Source organism: Aedes aegypti, chromosome 2 (assembly GCF_002204515.2).
Source record: "Aedes aegypti strain LVP_AGWG chromosome 2, AaegL5.0 Primary Assembly, whole genome shotgun sequence".
Lineage (NCBI taxonomy): Eukaryota > Metazoa > Arthropoda > Insecta > Diptera > Culicidae > Aedes > Aedes aegypti.
In genome coordinates this window covers 15,289,289-15,315,131 of record NC_035108.1, presented here as the reverse complement: position 1 = coordinate 15,315,131, position 25,843 = coordinate 15,289,289, and the positions used below count along the sequence as shown (strand labels likewise).

Here is a 25,843-nt window from a genome sequence, read left to right as displayed (position 1 = left end):
AGTAGTGAAAGTAAACTGTGTTGGAGGTTCTACGTTTAGTGAAAGTGGTAAAATTCGGCAAAAAGTGTTCTTCGTTCGCTGACGGATAAGTGTAAACAATTGTAGCAAAGTTAAAGGTCCGCGTTGGAAATTAGCACGGTTCATGAAATTTTCACCAGCTACTAGTGTTAAAACTACGGAAATCGTGAGGCAATAGTGTTCTGATGTCTCGTTAGCAATTTGGGAGTGAACTTAGTGTAGGTAAGTGGAATATTTTGAGAAATAATGTGGACTTCCAGAAATGTGTTTGTATATGTGAGGAAGCCATTTTCACTGCCATGACAGGGATTCCTTCCTATATGTCCTTAAACAGTTTAAGTTACTTAACGAGATTTAAGGCCCAAACGCAATGAAAGCGGAACGGCAACGGAATGCGGAACCGGTTCGCCAGCATGAATTACAACATGCTTGTCGACTTGGTGTTGATTCACTTTCATTCGTTGATGGGTCAGTCGAGATGGTGTGATTCATGTTGGCGAACCGGTTCCGCTTTCCGTTGCCGTTCCGCTATCATTGCGTTTGGGCCTTTAAGCTCTGGGCCAGAGAATTTGTTTATATAGAGAAGCGCGGATTCTGAAACCATAGGTTCCAATTGAACCATCAAACGTGGTTCCAATCGAGCAAATTCAATGAGGTTCAAAGAGATGTTACGCAAAAGGGAGGATAAATGCGTATTAGTGATAACAGATACGAAATTAACGTCATTGATAAGCTTGGTTTCTTATTGACTGTTTAACGATAAACTTGCGACGATCGACGCGCCACCTTATTTCATATAACGGAGGGTATTAGAACTAACTTGGAGGTGATGATTTGGATGTTATTTGGCAATTTGGAGGTTAAAATTCCCTCCAAACACTAGCGATTTTGCGGTGGGATGTTGACGTTTGATGACGAATGACGACTGACAGGATGACACGCACACTAAAAAAATTGTTTGAATGACCTCAATTATTGATATTGTTGAAGTTTAGACGACAGTGATCATAGTAACCTAGCTTGATCGAATAATCTATGACTTAATCTGAGTTTGTTCATTCGTCTTAAAGCTTTCATTGAATACAGATCTATTTTAGTTTCACTGCGTGTTACTTATTACCAAGAGTAAGGAATTTGTTAACGGATCGTTTCAGCAGTATTTAAAGCAGGCTGGTATCAGACATCAGACAACGAACGATTATACTCCAGAACAAAATGGATTGGCTGAGCGCGCAAACCGTACCATCGTTGAAAAGGCGCTCTGTATGTTATTCGATGCCAAGTTGTCGAAATCGTTCTGGGCCGAGGCTGTAGCTACTGCGGTTTACTTAGTGAATCGATCTCCAACCCGTGGACACGATTTGATTCCGGATGAGGTGTGGACTGGCAGGAAACCCGATCTTTCGCACGTTCGAGTGTTTGGTACGAAGGCGATGGCGCAAGTACCGAAAATAAAGCGCAGAAAGTGGGACCAGAAGTCACGTGAGTGTGTTTTTATTGGATTTGAAGAAGCAACTAAGGGCTATCGCTTGTATGACCCTCGAACAAGATGCATATTCAAGAGTCGCGAGGTGATTTTCATCAATGAAGTCTGTCAAGACAATCACCCCTATTCTCGTTTACGTTCGAATGCGCTTTCGATCGAAAACCGTTTTGCATTCTCGTTTACGCCAGCAAAATCAAGTGGGCCGTGGCTTCGAACGAATAGGATTCGATCGAAAGTAGGATCCGCCGTAAACAAGAATGAGGGTGAATATTCCACAAGCATTTCCGGTAAAGAAGCCAACCGTTATTTCGCTAGGGTATACCGATGCACCAACCGTTTTGCCTGAGGTCAACCGGTCAGAAGTTCAAGGTGGTTTGCGTGAAGTCGACCGAGCACAAGACGTTAGGAAAAATGAATCTGAAACGGAAGATGAATATGAAGATACCAGTGATGGCAATACTTCGACTAATACGATAAAAGAAGTGACCGTGCTCGCTCCGCGACAAAATTCAAATCCGTCTTGGTCACGGACGTTGAGGCGCAGCGGACGGGAGCACAATCTCCCTGGCAAGTATAAAGATTTTACAATTGAATGCAAAGGTCTTCCGGCTTCACGTTCGGTTGACACCGACGGTTCCAATATTTTTGAAGGTTTTGAGGACGACGACGCTCATATGGAATTTGGTGGTGTGGCTACCACTGATGACTTCCTTCCCAGATCCTACAATGAAGCGATGTCCTCACCCGATGCGGAAAAATGGAAGGCTGCTATGGCGGAGGAGATGAATTCAATACAATCCAATCAAACTTGGACTTTGGAAGATCTACCAGAAGGGCGGAAGGCCGTTGGTTGTAAATGGATATTCGTAATCAAACGTGATGCAGCCGGCCGCATAATACGTTATAAAGCTCGCTTGGTGGCCCAAGGGTTTAGTCAGCAGTATGGAACTGACTATTATGAAGTGTTCGCGCCTGTGGTTCGGCAGACTACCTTCCGTACATTGATGGCTGTGGCAGCAAAGGAACAGATGATTATCAAGCAGTATATCGGAAATGCTCACATGGTTCTTGGTGCTAAGTGTTAGTATATGTGGACGATCTTATTGTGGCAAGCAAGAGTATTCAGATGCTAGAAGAATTTCCAATATCACTTAGAAAGTCGTTCGAGATCAGCGAGATGGGAGAAATTCATCACTACCTTGGTATGGAAGTTGAAAAGAATGAAGATGGAGATTATTTCTTAAGTCAGTGAAGATACATCAATGACATTATTATTTTGAGCGGATTGAATGAAGCTAAGGAATCCAATATTCCCTTAGACCCAGGATATGTCACCAAGGAAAATGAAGGGGAAGTATTACCAGACAACAGAAATTATCAAAAATTTATAGGAAAGCTGTTGTACGTTGCAATTAACACAAGACCGGATATTGCTACTGCAGTATCAATGTTGAGCAGGAATACAAGCCGATCTAATCAAGAGGACTGGATCGAACTGAAGCGAGTTATCCGGTATTTAAAGGGCACCAACAACTATCGGTTACGGTTAAGCAATTTGACGGAACCAGAAGAAATTGTAGGTTATTCGGATGCTGATTGGGCTGAAAATAGAAAGGATCGAAAATCAAATAGTGGATACGTCTTCAAGATAAACGGAGGAACGGTAAGCTGGGCTTGTAGAAAACAGACATGCGTATCATTATCCACGGCTGAAGCAGAATTTATAGCACTATCAGAATCTGTACAAGAAGCATTGTGGCTAAAACAGCTACTGCGAGAATTAAATGGAAACCCAGAAAAGCTCGTTATCTTCGAAGACAATCAAAGCTGCTTAAAAATTGTTGAACCTGAAAAATTTAGTTCAAGAACGAAACATATTGCAACTAAGATCCATTTTGTGAAAGATCAAATCCAGAAAGGGAACATAACATGCGTCTATTGCTCGTCGGAAACCATGGCTGCCGATATACTTACGAAACCACTACCCAGAATCCGGACAATAAAACTGGCAGAACTCATTGGCCTAACCAGTGTCGTCTAGGAGGAGTGTTGAAGTTTAGACGACAGTGATCATAGTAACCTAGCTTGATCGAAGAATCTATGACTTAATCTGAGTTTGTTCATTCGTCTTAAAGCTTTCATTAAATACAGACCTATTTTAGTTTCACTGCGTGTTACTTATTACCAAGAGATATACATTGCAACAATTGTTGTTGGCTTTACTTCCCCGTCCGAAGGAAGCCGTCACTATAGCTTGTATTATGTCATAAGTGACTATATATCGAATACCATGATCCCAGGTCCTCGGCGTCAGAGACGTGTATTCTAACCACTACACCAAGTCCGTATCCAAACATTGAGTATGAGCATGATTGACCGCCCGCAGTTGCTACTCCGTACTTACACAGCTGTACTACTCAGGATCAGTAACATCTTCAATGTGTAAGTACTGGTGCTCTCATTATTATAACAAACAATACCGGCGCCGGCTGCGTTCGAATGCAGGTCAATTTGGGAATGGGAGGGAAATGTTGACGTGTTACTTGCTTTATGGAAGCCGAGGAGTCCTCTGCACTTTCACAAAAAAAAAACACTGGGAGTTTGGATATGGGAAAGGATTCGTTTTGGTAAACGATAAAGATATATTTTTAAATGAATACGTGAACATATACACGAATGATCGATACCGATAGTACGGTTACTATGCGAACCGGACACGATCCGGATTCCGTCGTCCACCCACAAAGGAGCATGCAACAGATTCAACGGATCAAACACTACTGTCGCGTCGATTTATTTTTTCACTCGCACACTTTGTTTTCGTTTTTTCTTCGGAAAAACGCGAATTGGACACAATTGATCCGGATTCCGCAACTCGCTCTCAAAGGAGCATGCAACAGATTCAACGGAACAAACACTACTCCCAAGTCCGTCTCCAAACATTAGAAAGAAAAACTCAAAATATTACCTTCTTTATTTTCTTCGTATTTGTTTATAATAGGTACATCCTACATCCCTCGATTTTGTGTGTTTATTATGAATAAGGGTTCATTCACATATTTCATAACGCTGAAAATGGCCATTTTTGACACCCACCAACCCCCTCGTAACGCTTTTTGTATGAAAGGTTTACAAATTTTGTATGAGCCGTAACGTCATGAGAACACCCACCCACCCCCTATAGCGTTATGAAATAAGCCCTAATTGCATTGAGTTAAACGATGTTCATGTCACCTAAATGCATTGGTATGTCTTTTAAGATTGAACGCTTATTTCGAACCTACTCAAGCTAAGTCCATGGATGCATCTTCGAATCCATACAAGTAAATCCACAATATAAGAATTTCTGAAATAATCCGTCCAGGCATTTCCCTGAGAGAATTCTTCTTGCAGCAAGTCCGCCATTTTTCCCATCCATTCTTTAGATGTACGCACTTCGGTACACCTAAAGAATGGATGGGAAAAAAGGGCAGACTCACTAGAATAATTGTTGGTTGAATATTTATTTGGACTTATTTTTCAATCCATGGAAAATTTACTTGAATGATTTCTCGAGAAATGTTTACAGAAATTGTTGAAGTTATCACTAGCTGGAATACTGGGGAGAACTGCTTTAGACTGTGATATTGAATAGCAAACAGTAATCTAACGATTAAATGATCATATTACTAATGATTTTATTTGACTTTCCTTTCCAAGGCTTAATTACATAATCTCTCCTTTCAGGTGTAAACATCTTTTACCTCCGGTGATTTCCTTCAACATTTGTCTTCTTTCAATCGCTACTGATATAGCTAGCTGATAATAGTTACTAAACACTGTGTATTCTCTTTTCTGTTGCGAATCTTATAAATTGTCGTGTATTAATGCTTCCCTTTTTTGGATTCTTTTAACTTCAATTAGCTTAAAAAACTGACACGTACATTGTTTTGCTTCTACCAAAAATCCTACGAACTTATTGTTTTAACACTGCGGCTTAGTTCTTCCCTCATTTTTTTTCTTTTTCAAAGAAATCATACATTATTTCGCCCCACAACATTCATTCGCTGGGTGTTTCAGAAAATAGGTAGATGTAACAAACAGGGTGCGCATGCATTAGATAGATGAAATACACAGGACCCCGAAGACGGATGGTTGTTGTTCACGGTCTAGCGCATCGTTTTCTGGTTCACATTTCAATATTTCCTTCAGCCTTTTGAAGATCGGTGCGACGTCTTAAGAGATAGTTATTGTTTGTTTTATTTTTTTATATTTGTAGTCTACATACTTTTTATATAAATTACACTACTGTTCAATCGTTAAATACTTTTAATTTTACACGTTTTTTTGTCGAGTAGATTATACAGATTTCGAATGACGCTGATCCAATATATTCATATTCTCATTAACTTGTGTTTCCCCCTGGTTATTAAATGATTGAAATAGTATAATTATAGCTGTGTTCAACGAGCTGCTCGAACTTGGTTGCAACCACTTGCGAGTCAGCTTTTGGTGTTCATTGAGCCACTCCAACCTACTTCGAGTCGCTCAGGTTTGTGTTCATTGAGCCGAGTCCAACCAACTCCGAGTCGCTCGAAACAGGTTGGAAGCTAGAGTCCGAGCTAGTTCAACCAGCTCGCAGTAGCTCGTGTTTTTGACGTTTAAAAACGTAAACATTAAGAAAAAAAAGCAAAATTCCAAGCGATACGGATTGTTAAGTGCGCGAATTTTTTTTCACGTGGAATTCCGGTAAATTAGTAAAAAGAGTAAAAAGAGCGTTCATTGAGAAAGCAGCTTGGAGTTGCTCGAAGTAGCTTTGACAGTTATTTGTTGACAAAAAATACGAGCTAGTACAACCAACCCCGAGCAAGTTCGATCAAAGTCATTGAACACAGCTTATGTTTTGCTTTGATTATAAACTTCCATGGCATGCTCTGTTGTCCTGTATAAGATGTATCGAAATAGGAAAATCTTGGTGCTGACACGTTCAAATGTTACAACACAGAAATGAAAGTTCAAATATAAGCTGTTATTAAGCATTTCGAAGGACAATGAACAAATTAACTTAGATTCAACATGGTTGTTGTTTTTGCATATTTGGAACAAAAATATAAAGAAAATCAATCCTTTACACAAATAAAACGCTCTGTCCTAGATCACCATCAATAGTCCAGAAAGGGCATTACAGCAGTAGAGGTTTAGGGGTAAAAAGTTTCAATTTATTAAGCCTCGCTTTCGCCGGGCGTCAATTCTCCTTCCGGAATCGGAACAATCAGATTTTCTTTCGACATCAGAGAGTACTTTGTGACGAAGTGAGTAAACCGCAAACACAGATACGTTTCCTCCTCGAACTCATTAAATATTCGCCGATGGTGGTAGTACGCATGCGAGAAAATTCGATAAACACGCCGGCACACGGAGCCGAGCTTGGACACTGATGATTCCTTGATTGAGACCCTGGAAGCAACAGAAAGATAAGATCTCAGATGAATATTTTGCATTCCATCCTTTGACGAATACGCGTATTTCGAGCTCAACTGTAAGGCCGTCTTCAATGTCGTGTACTAGACTCGGTTTTTTTTTTACTTAGGCAGCGTCCATTTATTACGTAACGCAAAAATTGGAATTTTTGACCCCCTCCCCCTTTCGTAACGCTTTGTGGATGAAAATTTAAATTTTTTATGAGCCGTAACGCTTGAGCCTACCCCCCTCCCCCTAGGGCGTTACGAAATTTGTGGATGCCGCCTTATAGGTATATCACTAAACAGCTCGAAGATTTATTATCATAAATATATCGCTATTTACTTAATTGAGGGTTTCTGAATTAATTGCCGTTTTCAAAAATATCATAGCACGTCTAGTTTTTCTAGTTTTATATGAGCCAACTTGCATGCAAGTTTCCTACCTTGTATGGTAATTTATTTGCTTAATTTGCCACAGAATCAAAACTTCATTAACAATGCTTATAAGTTAAATTCGTAATACTTTCGATGCTCAAAAGGTTTTTTTTTGTGATTTAGAGAAGTAAATTGTATTTTGCCATATAAGAGAAACGAAAAGTTTTGTATGGAGATTCCAAGCAAGTTGAAGAAATCGATTTAAACTCAATTTTTAGTGCAATTTCAACCAAATTACATTTGAAATGAAAGTTTAAGCCCTATTTTGCATGCTTGCTGGATTAGATAACAAAAAATGATAAATCATACCTACTTAAAATTTCATGTAAATATCAATTAAACCAGTGTTTCAAACAACTTTGGCGACCTATAGCTAAAACATGTGACGCGCAGAGACACTTCTGAGAACGGCCTCAGATTCAGGGACCCCACATCTACTAGAGGGGATTTTTTTTTATTACCGTACGGGTTTGGGCCGAAGGGTCTCAGATTTTCATGAAACTTTTTCCACAGGCAGGGCTCATGGATATATGAATAAAAAAATTGAGAAAAATTCATTGTCGCCTATTTTTCCGGAAAACTCAGGATTTTTTTTGTTTTCCCTTGACACTACTTACTTTGAAAAATCATAACTCAAGAACGAAGCATCGTAGAAACAAAGTTTTTATATGAAAATTTAAGCAAATTTTCTCAAAAATCCAAAAAAAAAATATGAACTTGAAAAAGTTTTCCACAAAATTTTGCACCTTTGGGAAAATTCGTAAAGAAAAGCCGGAAAAACTATGCCCGAACTCGTGGAAAATTTTCAAAAAAATATTTTCGAGAAGGTAATTTTATAAGCTTTAATCAGTGAAATTTTTGGAATGCACTTTTTTTTTCGTTTTTGAGTTATGGCCAATTTTGTGAAAAATGTACAGATGTGCCATATAAGACTTTATTTGAAAAATCATAACTCAAGAACGAAACATTCTGGTAACTTTTAGGATGTAGGGTAAATGATGGCTTCGGCACCCTGAGGGTATTTTCGGCAGCACTAACTTATCGTCCTTGTTTAAATTTATCTATGGAACAAGAGTTCAATTCACTGTACTCAACATATTCCTTGAACTATAATCTTCCATGTAAATCACATCTTTCACAAAAATATTATATAACATGGGTTTTATGGTTAAATGAAATAAATGCATATGAAATTATCGTCATTCGTGAGCTGCCGAATAAAACAACACAAGAACAGCTTACAAAAACTCACCACATTAAAAGGTCCAATTCTCCGCTCCAATGCCGATTTTTTCACAACAGCTACAAACCGACCACTTATGCACTATTGAACTTTTGATTTGTATATAAAGCACTCGAAAATACTTAATTTTTATGTTTTAAACCACAAATTAAAATTAATGCACTTTAATTTCCTCGGCAATCACTTTTTATTACGGGAACAGGTTGCCAGAAAATCATATTCAATTGTGGTGTATTTATTATTCACGATTTAAATTCACAGAAAAAAACGAACATGACTAATTAATTTATTGGAATTAGGCAACAAAGCATGCATTGGTAACAATTGAGCCTATCAATACCTTCTTATTTGAAGATTGTAGTGAATAATCTTCAATATACTGAGAAACATATAAAATAAACGTCTTTTGATAGTTGAACTATTTTGGCAACACTCCTGTTGTTCTACAATCAATCAGAGCATGATGTTTTTGTGTCAAGTCATAAGTGAATTGATTTTCAAAGGGCCTATTCTGATTTTGTCATACACTGAGAATAAAAGGATCGCAAATAAATTTTACTGGCAAAGTTTGGAATTTGATTCGAATCCGAAAAAATCGGGAACTTCGCAATAGGATTTTTTTTAATGTTACCATTTATTCTCTCGGCAATAACTTGATGATAGAATTTGAAAACAAAAGTGCAAGTACCGTCGTTGGGGGTGAGATTTGGCCAAAAATGCGTAAGTCCTCATTTATTTTTGAACAAATTTCGCAATTTATCTTGATGTGTTCGGCTAAATATGAGAATACATTGCAAATTCTGAACAAATAATTGAAATTTGTTTATTTTCCTTCAAATTGGAGACGTAAAATTGACATTGGGCCAAACAAACTACACTCAGGAAATTGAACTATGGATAAACATAGGAAACCCTTATGAAAATTCGCCACAAGAAAAAGGATTGAAATTCATTAAGTTACGTTATAAAACCAAATTTGAAAACAAAAATATATTTCACGGCAACCTGGACATTGAAGTCTGTTTTATTTATCCTTCTCATTTACCATTATCACGTCAATCTTTTGATACTATGAGTAGTGATAGGGATACTATCACTTCTTGAAAAAATATGGATAAAAGATAGACTAGATTACCTCTATCAATTGATAGACGGATGGAGATATTATGAATCCGGTAGAAATCAAGACCAACATTTATTTATAATTATTGTTTTCTCGGGCCCCGTAAGAATGCAGCGCCACACTAAAAACTGATTTCAAAATCGCGCGAGTTGAGGCGCCTCGCGAGTCTCACTGGCGCGATCCGGTTTCGTGGCGGTGCGACAATACTATCAGCATGTTTTCATCACTGATGGATCCATCATATCTTTATCATCTATCTCTGGGGAAAACATACTATCTGCAAAATTCTATAGCTATCCCTATCTATCCTATCATTGATACAAAAATCGAAACCAAAATCTTGAGCATACTGGGAAAAATCTAATAGAAATAAATCAAGGTATGTTCTCATGGATATTTTCAGAACGGGCACGACGAGGGAATAACGGAAATCGATGTCCGACGCCATTTTGAAATCTAAGATGGTGGCCTCCAGTTTGGTAAAATCATTGAAAACCCATTCAATATGTGTATTTTCAGCACGGGCACGATGAGGGAATGACCTAAATTGAAGTCCAACGCCATTTTGAAATCCAAGATGGAGGCCTCCGGTTAAGGAAAATCGTTCAAAACTCACGCAATATGGGTATTTTTGGAACGGGTGCGACGAGGGGATGACGGAAATCGATGTCCGACGCCATTTTGAAATCCAAGATGGAGGCCTCAAGTTAAAAAAAATCGTTGAAAACCCATGCAATATGTATATTTTCGGAATGGGTGCGACGACAGGATGACGGAAATCGATGTGCGACGCCATTTTGAAATCAAAGATGGTGGCCTCCGGTTTGGTAAAATCATTGAAACCCCATGCAATATGAGTATTTTCGGAACGGGTACGATGAGGGGATGACGGAAATCACAAATAATGCTGTTGATAAAAAATGGAAAAATAAATGGGAGCCGAACAAAGTTACGTTATATCGAGGTAAAAATTACGGTATATCGAGGTTACGTAATATCGAGATGTGACTGTAATTACAATCCCTAGCTGTTGCTAGGACATGGCCAGAACAAGTCTCGACTGTAGAAAGATGTATTGATCTTGTCTAGCAGCCCTAGTCAAGCTTGAACATTCTGGGATTGTTTGGATAGCAGTCGAGAAGAAGGCACCCCTCATTGAATGGTACAGGTCGGACTCGATTATCCAGAGACTTGATTATCCGGCGACTCAATTATCCGGACTATGAGATTCGATTATCCGGAATTAGTTTTTTTATATTCTTATTTTTCAGTTTTATTCATAAATTTGAGATAATTTATTATTGCAATATACAATATGAATGGTTTGACAGTTTTGGACGTAGGTAGAAAAAAGGGTTTCTTGGTTCAGCATACGTCGAGAAAAAAAATTTCTTCTCAGGAGCCCTAATGTTCCTAAAAATAATTTCTGGATACGCCACTGCATCATACAAATATAATAACGAAAAAAGAAAATATTTAAGTTCTTTTATCGCGAGTTTTAATTTTTCTTTCAGTGATTAGATTTTCCGGAGTGAAAAAAAATCGATACTCCGGATAATCGAGTCCGACCTGTACAGGAATTAATACCTACGTTACAAGTGATAAATACTACCATAATGTCGAAAATTCAACCCTGAGGCATTTGAAAAACATAAAGCTTCAAAATAAGTCTTTAGTTTACTTTCTAAACATTCCAAAAAATAAAAATTTTCAATATTTTTATGTTGATAAAAACGGAATAAATTGTGAAAGAAATCGGAACGTGACAAAACCGGAACATACCTGTATTGCATGAGTTTAAAAAGATTTTGCCATACCGGAGGCCACCATTTTGGATTTCAAAATGGCGTCGCACATCGATTTCCGTCATCCCCTCATCGTGACGGTTCCGAAAATACACATATTGCATTGGTTTTCAATGATTTTATTAAACCGGAGGCCGCCATCTTGGATTTCAAAATGGCGTCGCACATCGATTTTCGTCATCCCCTCGTCGTGCCCGTTCCGCAAATACCCATATTGCATGGGTTTCCAACAATTCTTTCACTCCTGAAGCCGCCACCTTGGATTGCTAAATATGGAATTCAGTTAATTTCCTATAACCATCGTCCTAAAATTAAAAAAAAAATTCTTCCATTACTCACCAGCAAGAAAAATGTCTTTTCGTCGAAGAAAATACCGCCGGAATTCGCCTACATATCGCCGCGTGTAGAATTGATACGCAATAAGAACAAATCAAGAGAATCGTGTTCGACCCCCCTCCGCAACGGTCTTTGTATGAAAAAAATAAATTTTGTGTTTGAGCCTACTCACCCCCCCTTGAGAGTTACGTAATTTGTGGACGGCGCCTTACTTTGCACAAATTTAGTGGCGTTGTGTATTCAATATGACTCTCAGCTATTCTATTTATACACGCAAATAAATTGTGCGGTAAAAATTACCATTTGAGGGGGTTAATTTAAGCGCTCGCACAATCCTACAATATTTTTCAATACGCTCATTTTTCGTTCCTAAAACATGATCAAATATTGCTAGGATGAGCTGTTTGAACCATATATTTACAAATTTATAAGTTCATAAACAAAATTTCTTAAGAACGAAACTACATAGAAACAAAGTTTTCTTCGATCAGAATGTAGGCAATTTTTTCCTGTTTGGTAACTACAAAATTGACAGTTAAATAAATGGGTAGACAATATGACAAATAGGTATTTACCAATTCAAGTTTAAAGCGTTGAAATGGCTTGAGAATCATAAGTTTACCAAAAACTAACAAAGAGCAGTGAGAAAGTGCAAGTGTTGTCTATCAGCTGTATATTCCTCGTTATTATTTTTTGTGAAGTGAAAAAAGTTTTCCCGAAGCTGTTGAAATGGACAAAGTTCAATATTACGAATACAATTCTTTATACTGCAACCCCTTCGGACTGGACGGCCACAAATCAGTAAGAACAAATCTACGATCGATCAGCCAAGGCCTCATCAGTAAGCTTCATTCGAATGGAGTTCGGTGGATTATGGAAAAGATGAAAATTTGCGTGAAGTGCTCCATTACCGGTGACCAGAAGGCTCTCGTAACGGATCTTCCAGAAGCAATGGCGTTTGAGGAACAAGTTTCACCACTATCTTCGTTGGCGTCGCCAAAGGAAACTCCTTCCTTGGGTGAGTCAGTTGGTTCTATAAATAATGTACAAAAAATACAAGAGCTTGCTAAATTCTTGGAAATTTCTTGTCAAGTAAAATCTTCACGTTTGGATGCTTCTAGTAGTAACTATCGCAATGCTTCTATGGACGAAATGTTCAATCAAATTTTGAGTAAAATAAAGACTTGGTTTCCGCCTAATATTGTCGATGTTACAGAGGATTTTAATTCCGTTTTATTAAATTTGAACTCAGCTGTTACAAAAGCCGAACCTGACAAGCAAATTGAACTTCTAAAATTACTTCCTAGGAATTGGTCATATGCCAAAGTTAAAGCTCATTTTGACGTGTCTCAACACGTTATAACTGAATCAAAAAATACAATTTAGGGATTCAACCACACTCAAAAGTAGGACGACCCTCGCATGGATCAGATGTCCAAGACATAGTATCAAAATTTTACCTAAGGGATGATATCAGTCGGCCATTTCCTAGTTTGAAAGATACCATATCTATTAAGTTACCCAATGGAGTACGCCAAAATGTTCAAAAACGCCTTTTGCTTGACCCTTTGGATACTTTATATAAACAATATTTGGAAACCTGTAAGAGTGAACAGGAATCTGTCTCATTCACATCGTTCTGGAAACTTAAACCAAAACAATGTGTTTATACAAAGGATTCATCGGCCATGAATGTTTGTGTTTGCATGATACATGAGAATATGAAATTCATGGTTGATGCATTGAAAAAAACTAATTGCTTTGATGTTCATAATACAGAAAAAAAACTTAACACCTTTTTGACTAGTCAAATGATATGTCCAGATAGTACAGATGATTGTTACTTGAGGTCCTGTGATGATTGTAAATTAAAGAAATTAGATTTTGTTGCCAATCGCTTAGATGAAAACAACGTTGAAGAAGTTAAGTATTGTTTTTGGATTATTTCTCCTCGTTGTGAAATTATCAACAAAGAGGAAAATGTAAATGTTTTTGTAGAAAACTTGAAAAATCTCACAGAGAAGTTTCTTGTGCATCAATTCAAAGTAGATAAACAAAATAAATTTATAAGAGCTAAAAAGGAATCTTTAGTTGAAAACAAAGAAATAATGTGCCAGATGGATTTCGCGGAAAATTATTCGTGCGTGATACAAGATTCCATTCAAAGCCATTACTCTATACGACCTCAAGTAACAATACATCCATTTGTAATTTATTACAAAGACAAATCTTCGATCGAAGTCTTAAATTTTGTTGTAATTGCTGACATAAAAAAGCATAACACGACATCAGTTTATGCTTTTCAAACAAAACTAATTTCAAGATTGAAAAATAAATTTCCTGAGCTTGAAAAAATCATTTATCTTTCTGATGGTTGCGGAGAGCAGTACAAAAATAAATCAAATTTCAAAAATGTATGCAACCATGAAAATGATTTTAAAATTAGAGCAGAATTGCACTTTTTCCCAACCTCACATGGAAAAGGTCCATGTGATGGTATCGGTGGCAATATTAAGCGAATGGCTAGAGATGCTAGTATTAGAAAGTCAGCGGAAATTAATAACGCCAAACAATTTTTTGACTGGGCTGTGTCGCAAAAGGTGAAAGACCAATTTAAAAAAGATTGGGAATTCAGCTATGCAACTGAAAATGACTATTCAGAGGCTGAAAAATTACTTCAGGAGAGATTTTCTAACCTTGTTCCAATTCCTGGAACAAAAAAATATCATTCATTTATTCCAAAAGACGAACGAAGCATTTTTGCGAGTGAATTCTCAGATGCACATGAAAACCAAGAAAATACAGTATGCTTTGTTCTTAATACTACAAAGAAACGAAAATCTTCTGGTGGTAGCAACCAAAGGCAATCTTCCCGGTTGAAAAAATAGATAGTTTTAAGATAAAATTTAAGATAAAATGTAAGTTATGTACTGAATATTTGAATAAATAAAATTAAAGAAAAATATAAAAAGAATCTTATTTGTTCCATAGAAAAGAAAGAATCCCTTGGAATGGAAAAGAAACAGTTTTTTCAGCTTTGCTTAACGGTGTAATGCTTCATGAAAAATATAATCCAATCCGACTTATACTTCATTAAAACCAATCCCATATCGTTTCTTTCAGATCTTTTAGAAAATTTGCAATTGCTTTGATAAAAAACCTTGTTTTTCTGATGCTTCGATTGAAATATGGGTTTTCAAAGAAAAGGCTAATATGGTCATTTTTCACAAAATTGACCATAACTCAGGAACAAAAAATAAAGTACATCCTAAAAAATACTAGAATTGAAGTTTATAGTTTCCTTCTCAAAAATATTTTAATAAAAATTTTCCGCGAGTTCGGGCATAGATTTTCCAGCTTTTCTTTATGAATTTCCCTAACGGTGGAAAATTTCGTGGAAAACTTTTTCCAGTTCATTTTTTTTTGGATTTCTGAGAAAATTTGCTTAAATTTTCATATAAAAACTTTGTTTCTACAATGTTTCGTTCTTGAGTTATGATTTTTCAAAGAAAAGTCTTATATGGCACATCTGGACATTTTTCACAAAATTGGCCATAACTCAAAAACGAAAAAAAAGTGCATTCCAAAAATTTCAGTTATTAAAGCTTATAAAATTACCTTCTCGAAAATATTTTTTTGAAAATTTTCCACGAGTTCGGGCATAGTTTTTCCGGGTTTTCTCTATGAATTTTCCCAACGGTGAAAACACGGTGTCTCTGGTAGAACAACATTAATATAAAAAAATCAGTATCGCTAAAACATCCACCAAATGAAAGCTTAGGCTTTCCCCTTTCATTTGAGACCTCTTTGGAAATGTTCTATCGGGGGGTCCTGAACATTTTTTTCAAAACAGTACAATGCCGTTTTTTCAGTACTGATTTCTTAATTATGGTTCACACAGTCATTTTCTTTCATGCTTATCTAGGTAGCCATGAGAAATTGTACTACGAATAGTTAACCAATTAATAAAAAGGATTTAGATTTAGCATTATACCATTCTATTTAGCCCAATTATATACACGACATATCGATAAAGTAAATACGGATAATACGGCTTACAAATGCTCACTATTGTACATTACTACAGCTCAAAGAAGCTGTCGATCATATGCTTCGGACTTCTCCGGAACCTTAACATGATTCCAAGCAACTAGAAAATCGAAATGCACGGTTTCACTGGCTTGTTTCCCGTATTTGCTCAACCCACTTCCTGTGGTTTCACAAAATTCCAGGATATGATAGCGGAAATATGGAACTTCGAGCTATTGGGTAAGCAATCCACGTTTTTTGAAAAGTCCTTAACTTTTCTGCAAAATCATCATCCAGACTCGTTTGAAAACAACTTTTATGTACCTGATCAGAATGATCAAGCGCCTGAAACACATTTTTTCATTTGAAAGAGATAATTTACAGAACAGTACGATAAATTACAATTGCTAGCAAACTTAGATCCCATTACACTTCCAAAACATGCCGATTTTTCAAAAGCTGACAGTTTCATCTGGTGAATCCACTTTTGTTGTGGCGTTGGCAACTGATGATCCTCACCTGTGATAAAAGAATTATTTTAAGGTCATCTTTATGAATCACACAATCAAACTGTTGATGCTTACCCATTCCTCGACATTATTTGGATCAATTTGGAGCAGTGGATAGTAAATACAATTGAAGAACTGCTTCGCCAGTTTATGGTCCGAGCCGAGACTTTTCCATTTCTCGGACGCGTATATGACAAAGTATTCGTGGATGACCAGCTAAATTGTATAAATCTTTTTTGTGTGGTACAGTATGGGCAAGGAAATGTTGAACTACCTCCCATTATTACGAAAAACAGATTGACGATTTTCAAATCTCCAGCAATGGAGCACCTAAAGTTATTCAAAAGCAACAGTGTCTTCCACATTTTCTTAATATTGCCATATTTTTCTGGAACGCCAGAAGCAACAGCAAACAGCAACAGTATTTTTACGCCAGTATCCTTACATCGGCCTTGAGTCCCGATGACGACAGAATTATGCTCCAAAATCGACAGGGTAAATGATTAAAGGACCCTTCTCCATCGCTTGCAGATCGAACTGCCCAGGCCAACTCCCCCTTTTGGACGTCACATAATCAACTAACCCCTGAAAGATCGCAGCAAGCTGTGCGCGCGGGCGGCTGCGTTTTGAATTCGCTGTCACGTTTTGTTTCGTTTTCGCGATTTAAGATTCGGATGGTGAAATATGGAAACGGATGGGGGTGCTATGTCACCTATCGAAAAATGTGAAAAGAGAAATAGCTTTGTGAAGTGATGATAGTGGATATAGTCAAAACATATAAGCCTTAGAATATATTACGTTTGTCAGCGTGTCACGATCGATTGTCAGGAAGTGTGTTCCTCGCTCCTACAGGGCGAGCAAAAAAGTCAGCTGTTAATCGTGTTCATAGTGAGGTGAACATAAAATGGCGATGGAATTAACTACAATAAAAACTGGTGAGATCGTTCTGAACTATACAACTTTTGAAACCACTAGATACGTGCCAGGGTCGAAAATCTAATTTTCGATTCGGGAAGTGTGAACTCATTTTAGATATCCATTTGATATCTGGGTGTTTTCATGCGGGGCTTGCTGTGATGAAAATGACCTCATAATGTGTGTGTATGAACAGCCATTCTTGAAATGGGTCGTTGGAATTGCAGTAGAGCTATCACCTTTCATCTCCAGGGCTAAAATTGTCTGCATCTATAAAGACATAAATGTGTGTCAATAAATAGCTGCAAACAAATTTCTTCCATAAAAGCACTGCCGGTCAGTGGGAGGTGGATTGTACAAACACACACACACACACACACACACACACACACACACACACACACACACACACACACACACACACACACACACACACACACACACACACACACACACACACACACACACACACACACACACACACACACACACACACACACACACACACATAATCAACTAACCCCTGAACGTTCTTCTTCTTGGCATTAACGTCCTCACTGAGACAGAGCCTGTTTCTCAGCTTAGTGTTCTTATGAGCACTTCCGCAGTTATTAACTGCGAGCTTTCTTTGCCAATGTTGCCATTTTCGCATTCGTATCTCGTGTGGCAGGTACGATGATACTCTATGCCTAGGGAAGTCAAGGAATTTTCTTTACGAAAAGTCCTGGACCGACCGGGAATCGAACCCAGACACCTTCAGCATGGCTTTGCTTTGTAGCCGCGGACTCTAACCACTAAGGCTAAGGAAGGCCCCTGAACGCATTTATATGCATTTACATTTACGTTATTACAGTTTCTGCATTATCATTTAAATTAAAGTGCAAATGTGTTACCTCTAAAAAACCCCTGAACTGATTGGTTAGGTCTACTGATTTTGAAAGCGATGTTTGGGGCGATTGCAACATCCAAACCCCTTAGACAGCTGCTCAACTGCAACGCTCATCTGGTGCTCAAATCAATTTTTTTTAATCAAAAACAAGTCATCAGCGAACAAATGGGCTTTTTTTAGGTTGCACAGATGTTGAATAAGATTCTCAGTTGGGTGGTAAACCGTGTAGATTCGACAACCAACCAATTCAATTTGCACTTACTTTTTGCATTACTGTGTCTACCACGTTTTCCCTTTAGTTTTGGTGAGATTGTTGTTCTCACATCATTACATGCTTCGAGTGGTAGGTTTTAAATTGTACAGGTCGGACTCGATTATCCGGAGTATCGATTTTTATTTCACTCCGGATAATCGAATCTTCCGGATAATCGAATCACTAAGAAAAAATTTAAATCTTCGATAAAAGAACTCAAATATTATTAATTTTTGTTGTTTTATTCATATGATGCGGTGTCGTAGCCAGAAATTATTTCTAGGAACAGTAGGGGTCTTTAAAAGAAAAAAAAAATTTGATAAGCATACACTAAAAAAAAAAACACTTTTTCAAACCCAAATACGTTCAAAACTGCGAAACCATTCATTTTGTATATTGCAATACCAAATTTTCTCAGATTTATGCATAAAAATTGAAAAACAAGAACATCAAAAACCAAATTCCGGATAATCGAGTCTAAAATTCCGGATAATCGAATCCCGGATAATCGAGTCACCGGATAATCGAGTCTCCGGATAATCGAGTCCGACCTGTATTTATATTTATACAGTGCTATATTCAAAAGTTTGAACTGGTTACTGAACGAATAAACGTGCAAGCTTGACATATTTTTGTAGGACAATAACAGACTGTAATCCTGATGTCTTGAAGAATGTGCTGTTCAATAATATCAACCACTATTGCTGATAACGGTTGCAGACACAAATTCTTTAAACACAATACGCAAATCTTCGAACGATTGTCTTCATGGGTTTTCGGTTTCATGTTTCAGGTCTCCTGACAGAGTGTAGTGTGAATATATATATATTTATTATTAGGTGTGAAATTGGGATACATTTATTGTAATTATTAACAGGCATACCTCTAATCAGCAAACCAAAATGTTGACCCAAAACAATGAATTTATAAACTTATCACGCGGCACAAGCACCAATTTTTCGCTATACCACCTTAGAACGCGACAACTTAAGCAATGAAGCGTTATAACGCAGCGCCGATTTCCCTACCATTGATGCCAATTTAGTTGTAATGTAATGATCCATGAGTAAATATTTTCAAACGCTTTGGTTATTACTAATCGTAAAAAGCAATATCTTATGAAATATATTTGAATTTAAAGACGGTAGCATACAGCTGAATCTAAATAATGGTTATTTATTGGAAATCTTTCAAATCTCTGAACATTTTTTTTATTCAAAATTTTAAATACTATTTACAACCATTTCAGTTTTGTATCAATGAATAAATTTTGATTAAAGATATACAATTTTACTATTTACTGAATTTAAAATCAACTGAACAGCAACACTGCTAAAACAAAAACAAGCTTGTTTTATGGAAATCTGAACAAACATTTATAAAGGGCACATCGACATAGGTAAACGATGTCTTTGTAAGACGCTGTTGAGCCCAATTCAACTCGATCACACTTACCAATACTACCATCAGGAAGAGCTAATACTAATCTTTCTGATAGTGGTGTTAGTTTGCATGGGCGAGCTAAAAAGGGCTCAACAGCAACGTTTCTGAAAAAAGGCTCAAGACCTCTCCAGCCCTTTTCAAATGTTTGTCCAGAAATATTTGTCTTGGACTTCTACGGTTCTATTGAGTTGTCATCATATGGTACAAGCGATTCATTGTATCATACTATTGGTGGAAGAAGATCACCTATGGTACGTATCTCTAACTAAAAAAAATGTTCAGGACCCCCCGATAGAACATTTTCAAACCGGTCTCAAATGAAAGGGGAAAGCCTAAGCTTTCATTTGGTGGGTGTTTCATCGATACTGATTTTTTTATATTAATGTTTCCTACCAGAGACACCGTGAAATGTTTTGTGGAAAACTTTTTCCAGTTCATATTTTTTTTTGGATTTTTGAGAAAATTTGCTTAAATTTTCATATAAAAACTTTGTTTCTACGATGCTTCGTTCTTGAGTTATGATTTTTCAAAGTAAGTAGTGTCAAGGGAAAACAAAAAATTTCCACCTGAGTTTTCCGGAAAAATAGGCGACCCTGAATTTTTTTCAATTTTATTTTATTCATGTATCCATGAGCCCTGCCTGTGGAAAAATTTTCATGAAAATCTGAGACCCTTCGGCTCAATTTGTACGATAATAAAAAAAATCCCCTAGAGACACATAATTTAATCGTTGAGACACGCAAAAATGTCATTTTTGTTACGTTGTTTCACTTAAGAGCCCGCTTTCTGGTAGGGATCGAACGTTCGCTAACGGACCTAAGCCAAACATTAGACCGTTCGATCCCAATCAGAGAGCGAGCTACATTGTGGTAGCCATAAAAGAGCTAGCTTGTGACTCGTAAAAAGCTATGTATATAATTATTTCAGACGGTTTTCGTTTGATGTTAATAATCATTCCTATCACAATCAAAGAAACTTACCTGCTGGGAAAATATTTATTGCTATTGAGAAGGCAAGCGGCCCCATCCAGCGTGTGACGAGTGTAGTCAATCGCCGGACATTCTTTTGGCGTTTTGTGCGCCGCGCACAGGAAGATCCACTGCTCGGTCGCCGTCATCTGGTTGCAGGTGGCGGGAAAACACTGCGTCTGTAGCCGCACCGCCAAACCGTTCAATTCCATGCAGAATTGTCTACAATGAGCAAAAGAGCCAACCAGTCATCCATAGACAACGTTTTTATATAGATTGGGATGTAAATTTACCTGAGATGTTCATACTTCCATACGCCCTCGTCTTGCCCGTCAGGCATCGTCAAGATTTGCTCCACATTGGAGGGATCCTTCTTGATCATCTGCTGAATGTACTGCTGCACTGCAAGAGTGCTGTCCATCTCTTCGAACGGTTCATCGGGCCAGTTTGAGAAGTCCTTTGGAAAACAAAACGGAAATGGGTTAAATGAAAAAAGCAATTGCGGACGATAGAAGGGAAAAACGTTTTGTTAAACAATCCTCAAGATTATTGAAAATTGTGCGGAAAGAGGTGTTGGGGCCTTTGAAAAACTAATTCTTAAAACTTTCATAAGCACTCAACCAAAGTAACCTTTGAAGCTCTATAACGAATATTGATGAATGACTAAAGAATACCTTAGAACTTGCAGGTCATTCTTCCGAATATTTAATTTTTAATTATTTATTCAGGTGAGTTTTAGCGCCATTGACAAATGGCTAGTTCTCTACCTATTTTGATAAAATTACAAATCTTGAATAATTTATGATCTCGCTCTAAAAGCCACTGTAATTTCGTCTTTTTACACGACACCGAAGACGGCTTTATAGTTGAGGTCGTATCTGTCAAGAGATACAAACTCTAGTGGAATAAAATGGTATACTAAATACTAAATTCGGGTTTCCCTTTACTTAGGGTTCATTCACAAAACGCCAAAAAATGTTATTTTTGACACCCACCCACCTCCTCGTGACACTTTTTGTATGAACATTTTATAAATTTCGTATTAGCCGTAACATCACGACGGATACCCACTAGTGTGGGACAAAATTTAGATTCTCGCTCCAGTCCGCTTTTTGGATTGCATTTAGGTCCCATAACAATTGTGCAAAATTTCAGCTCGATCGGAGAAGCTATATTTTAGCGCCAGCCGTTCAAAGTTTGTATGGGATTTACTATGGGAAAACTTACTTTTGCAAAGAAAAATCGCCAGAGGTCGCCCATTGACCTCTATAAAAATTCTGAACACAGACCTCGATAGGTATTTTTACGATGAAGAATATTGCCGAAGACCGCAAAACAATCCGACACTTGTGAAAAAAGTTATTCAATGAAAACCTATTGGCAAGGCGACGTTGATTAACACGTAAAGGAATAACAATAATAACAAAATCGGCCAAAATTTCCGAATGGTCTATGCTTAATAACTTGTTTCACAAGCATCGGATTGCTTTGCGGTCTTCGGCAATGTTGTTCATTGTAGAAATACCTATCGAGATCTGTGTTAAGAATTTTTATAGAGGTCAATGGGCGACATCTGGCGATTTTTCTTTGCAAAAGTAAGTTTTCCCATAGTAAATCCCTGGGAGGGAGGCACCGATACTACACACGAAATATAAGACAACGTTATTTTGAACTGCAAGATAACTCCAGCTTGCCAACAACAATCAAGGCAGGCTTCGAGAGAATCGGTAGTTTCCTTTTGTTGTGCACCTTCGAGCTTTCCTGACAAACATGAAAAAAGGGCCACAGTTTTCTATGCACTAAATGTTCATTTTCATTGGAAAAAGTAGAACGATGCGTTTTTCAATGCTTTATGTTCAATCAGATTAAATGGTGCTCACGTGACATTACTTGCGTTGTGTGCATGAATTGATTTTCATTCGATTTTTATCACTTTTGAAGAAATACGAAAATGTGTTTTAATCAGTTACGCGCTTTTTTCATGTTAGTCCAATGTTTGAGATCTGGGCTCACAGTGACAGTTCGTGACAGCGGAATCTCGGCTCACTATGACGTACAGAAATTTTGTATTGGTTTCTCCCTTCCAGGTAAATCCCATACAAACTTTGAACGACTGGCGCTAAAATATAGTTTTTCCGATCGAGCTGAAATTTTGCACAGTTGTTATGGGACCTAAATGAAATCCAAAAAGTGGACTGGAGCGAGAATCTAAATTTTTCATATAACCGTGTCCCAGGCTAATACCCACCCACCCCCTTCAGCTTTATGAAATTTGTGAATAAGCCCTTATAGGTACTTCACTAAACAGCAAGAAGATTTATTATCATGTAAATCCATTCGTTTAATCAGTAACAATTTGATATACAATTGATTACCAATGCATTTCGGCGAAAAATTAAAAAAATAAGCGAGAAATTATAATCGATAAACCACAGAACTGGCACTAAACCCCTGACGAACTTGAACTCCACCATCCCCAATCGTCATCAACATCAATCATCATCATCGGCCCTCCGCACCCGAAGAAAGCGTGAAAGCAAAAACGAAAAAACGACACACACGAACGGGGCCCGAATCGATTGTCATTGCCTTTCTTCACTTTCGCGACGCACTCCTACTATCGATGATTTCGGCCCCGAACCGCACGATTTTCGGCCTGTTTCGTACCTCGTCGGAATGGCCACACTTTCCACTTTCGCGGGAATCACTTTTCATGCCGAATGGAACCTACCTTAGCTTTGGTTCCGGGTCTGTTTCTTCGAAGGATCGTAGAACCGTCAGCCATCTTCATGATTGGAAAATTCTTTTGTCGCCCTTCTTTTGCCCTGTTGTTGACAGCTTGGTGCTTTTTGTTGCGCGTTTGCTTTGTGTTTGTCATTCACGTTGCTGCCGGGAACGACCACTAGGTGTCGTCTCGGGTGCGGGTACACTGAACCAAAACATTCTCCCCATTCGTCATCAAACGTCAACATCCCACCAAGGGTGGAGGGCGGCTGTCAAATGGGAGTAAAATTGGAAAGCCGCCAACCTAAGTCCAGAACCAGTTTTAAGGCTTTACGCGGAAAAGTGAAAATCATTATTCGCAAAATTACAGGTAATCAATGCGCTTGAAGAATATTGTTTGCAAGCAGTAATTTGCTACGTGCTACTGCAGTGCGCTGCTGGCAATTTAATCAGCAAACTCTGCTGCATTCTCAAAATGGGTATTTTCGAGAAAATTGATTACGCCTTTACCATTGTTTGGTCGTTATTTTGTATGGTTGTTTACATTTTAGAACCAGCGACACGTTGGGGTAGCAATAAACAGCCGCGATTACCTCCCTTGCATCCCACCGCAAAATCGCTAGTGTTTGGAGGGGATTTTGTTGGAGTAGGCCGATCCACTGAAAACCAATCAAGGAGGCTTGGAACCGAAGGTGTCAAACAGGAGTTAATTTTTATTATTCTCAAATAAACCGTTATTAAAGCAAGACGTGTTTGCGTATTACTCTGGCCATTTAGCTGAAGCGTAGCTTATATGGATTGAAGCAAACAGCGCGAGCCTGGAATCAAAAACTGAACGCGGTGTTGGAGCAGCAGGGATTCAAGCGGTGCGACGCTGATCCGTGCCTATACAGCAAGACGAGGAAAGGCAAGAAGTGCTACGTGTTAGTCTACGTCGATGATTTGATCGTGGCAAGCGAAGATGACCGGATGATCAAAAATCTTGTGGAGGTGTTGGAGCAAAACTTCGAGATCAACAGTTTGGGCGACATTCGTTTCTACCTCAGCATTGAAGTGGAGCGCGACGCGGAAGGAGATTTTTTCATTAATCAACGGAAATACATCAACCACGTTGTGGACAATGCTGGACTGACGGATGCAAAAGAATCGAAGTTTCCATTAGACCCTAACTACCAGAACTTCGAAAACCAAGGAGAACCACTTCCAGATAATCACGAATATCAGAATGTGATAGGTCAGCTACTCTACCTGTCTGTCAACACAAGACCAGATATCTCCGCAGCAGTATCGATTCTCAGCAGGAAGACGAGTGCGCCGACACAGATGGACTGGACCGAACTGAAACGTGTCATACGCTACCTGAAAGGAACCAGCGGTTATCGTCTGCGGATTAGTAGGGCTGATCGGTTTTGCAGACGCGGATTGGGCGGAGTGTTCTACTGACAGAAAATCGAATAGCGGACAAATTTTCAAATTCAATGGCGGAACTATCAGTTGGAGCTGCCGTAAACAAACAAGTGTTTCACTTTCTACTGCCGAAGCTGAATTCATTGCATTAGCAGAAGCAACACAAGAAGCACTTTGGATCAAGCAGTTGCTGATGGACCTGGATGAACCAACAAGCTTGACAATCTTTGAAGATAATCAGAGTTGTCTGAAGATGTTAGAAGGAGAGAAATTCAGCAATCGAACAAAGCATATATCTATCAAGTACAACTTTGTTCGAGACATCAGCGAGAAGAAAGAGGTAAAGTTTGTATACTGCCCCTCAGAATATATGGTGGCAGATCTTTTGACGAAGCCATTAACTGGAGTTCGAATCACAAGACTGGCAGTGGCTAGCGGATTGGAAGCAGCAGATCGAGGAGGAGTGTTGGAGTAGGCCGATCCACTGACAACCAATCAAGGAGGCTTGGAACCGAAGGTGTCAAACAGGAGTTAATTTTTATTATTCTCAAATAAACCGTTATTAAAGCAAGACGTGTTTGTGTATTACTCTGGCCATTTCCAACAGATTTTAACCTCCAAATTGCCAAATAACCTCCAACCCGCATAGAAAATCACAGTTCGACTTACTTTCCAAACCGTACGATTCTCTTAACTGAAAGGGTTAGTGTACCCCAAACTGTTGCTTTATTGCTGAACAATATGAAAACAGAAGCTTTCAACTATATAGAATCCTTTTTATTACATATGCAAAACAGTCACAGTTTATTGAACTGTCCA

The 25,843-nt window shown here is 38.1% G+C and overlaps 1 protein-coding gene and 1 long non-coding RNA gene across 2 annotated transcripts; one reads left to right on the top strand and one right to left on the bottom strand.

Moving 5' to 3' along the window:
* Positions 1 to 5,156: 5,156 nt before the first annotated feature.
* Positions 5,157 to 23,751, bottom strand: LOC5578218 (MOB kinase activator-like 4). Its single transcript, XM_001656811.2, has 4 exons — positions 23,625 to 23,751; positions 21,187 to 21,350; positions 20,906 to 21,115; positions 5,157 to 6,940 (listed from the first exon to the last, which is right to left on the bottom strand). The coding sequence occupies exons 1-4, from the start codon at positions 23,682 to 23,684 to the stop codon at positions 6,706 to 6,708; spliced, it is 669 nt and encodes a 222-aa protein (XP_001656861.1). The 5' UTR covers positions 23,685 to 23,751; the 3' UTR covers positions 5,157 to 6,705.
* A 124-nt stretch (positions 23,752 to 23,875) lies between these two features.
* On the top strand, positions 23,876 to 24,365 carry LOC110676797. Its single transcript, XR_002500729.1, has 2 exons — positions 23,876 to 23,987; positions 24,169 to 24,365. It is a non-coding gene; the product is annotated as an uncharacterized LOC110676797 (long non-coding RNA).
* Positions 24,366 to 25,843: the final 1,478 nt, after the last annotated feature.

Coding starts and splice junctions, on each gene's coding strand:
- LOC5578218 (XM_001656811.2), bottom strand. CDS start 23,684: ATGAAGATGGCTGACGGTTCTACGATCCTTCGAAGAAACAGACCCGGA. Junction 21,116..21,186: donor TGGAAGTATGAACATCTCAG/GTAAATTTACAT, acceptor TGCTCATTGTAG/ACAATTCTGCATGGAATTGA. Junction 6,941..20,905: donor AATAAATATTTTCCCAGCAG/GTAAGTTTCTTT, acceptor TGTTGCTTCCAG/GGTCTCAATCAAGGAATCAT.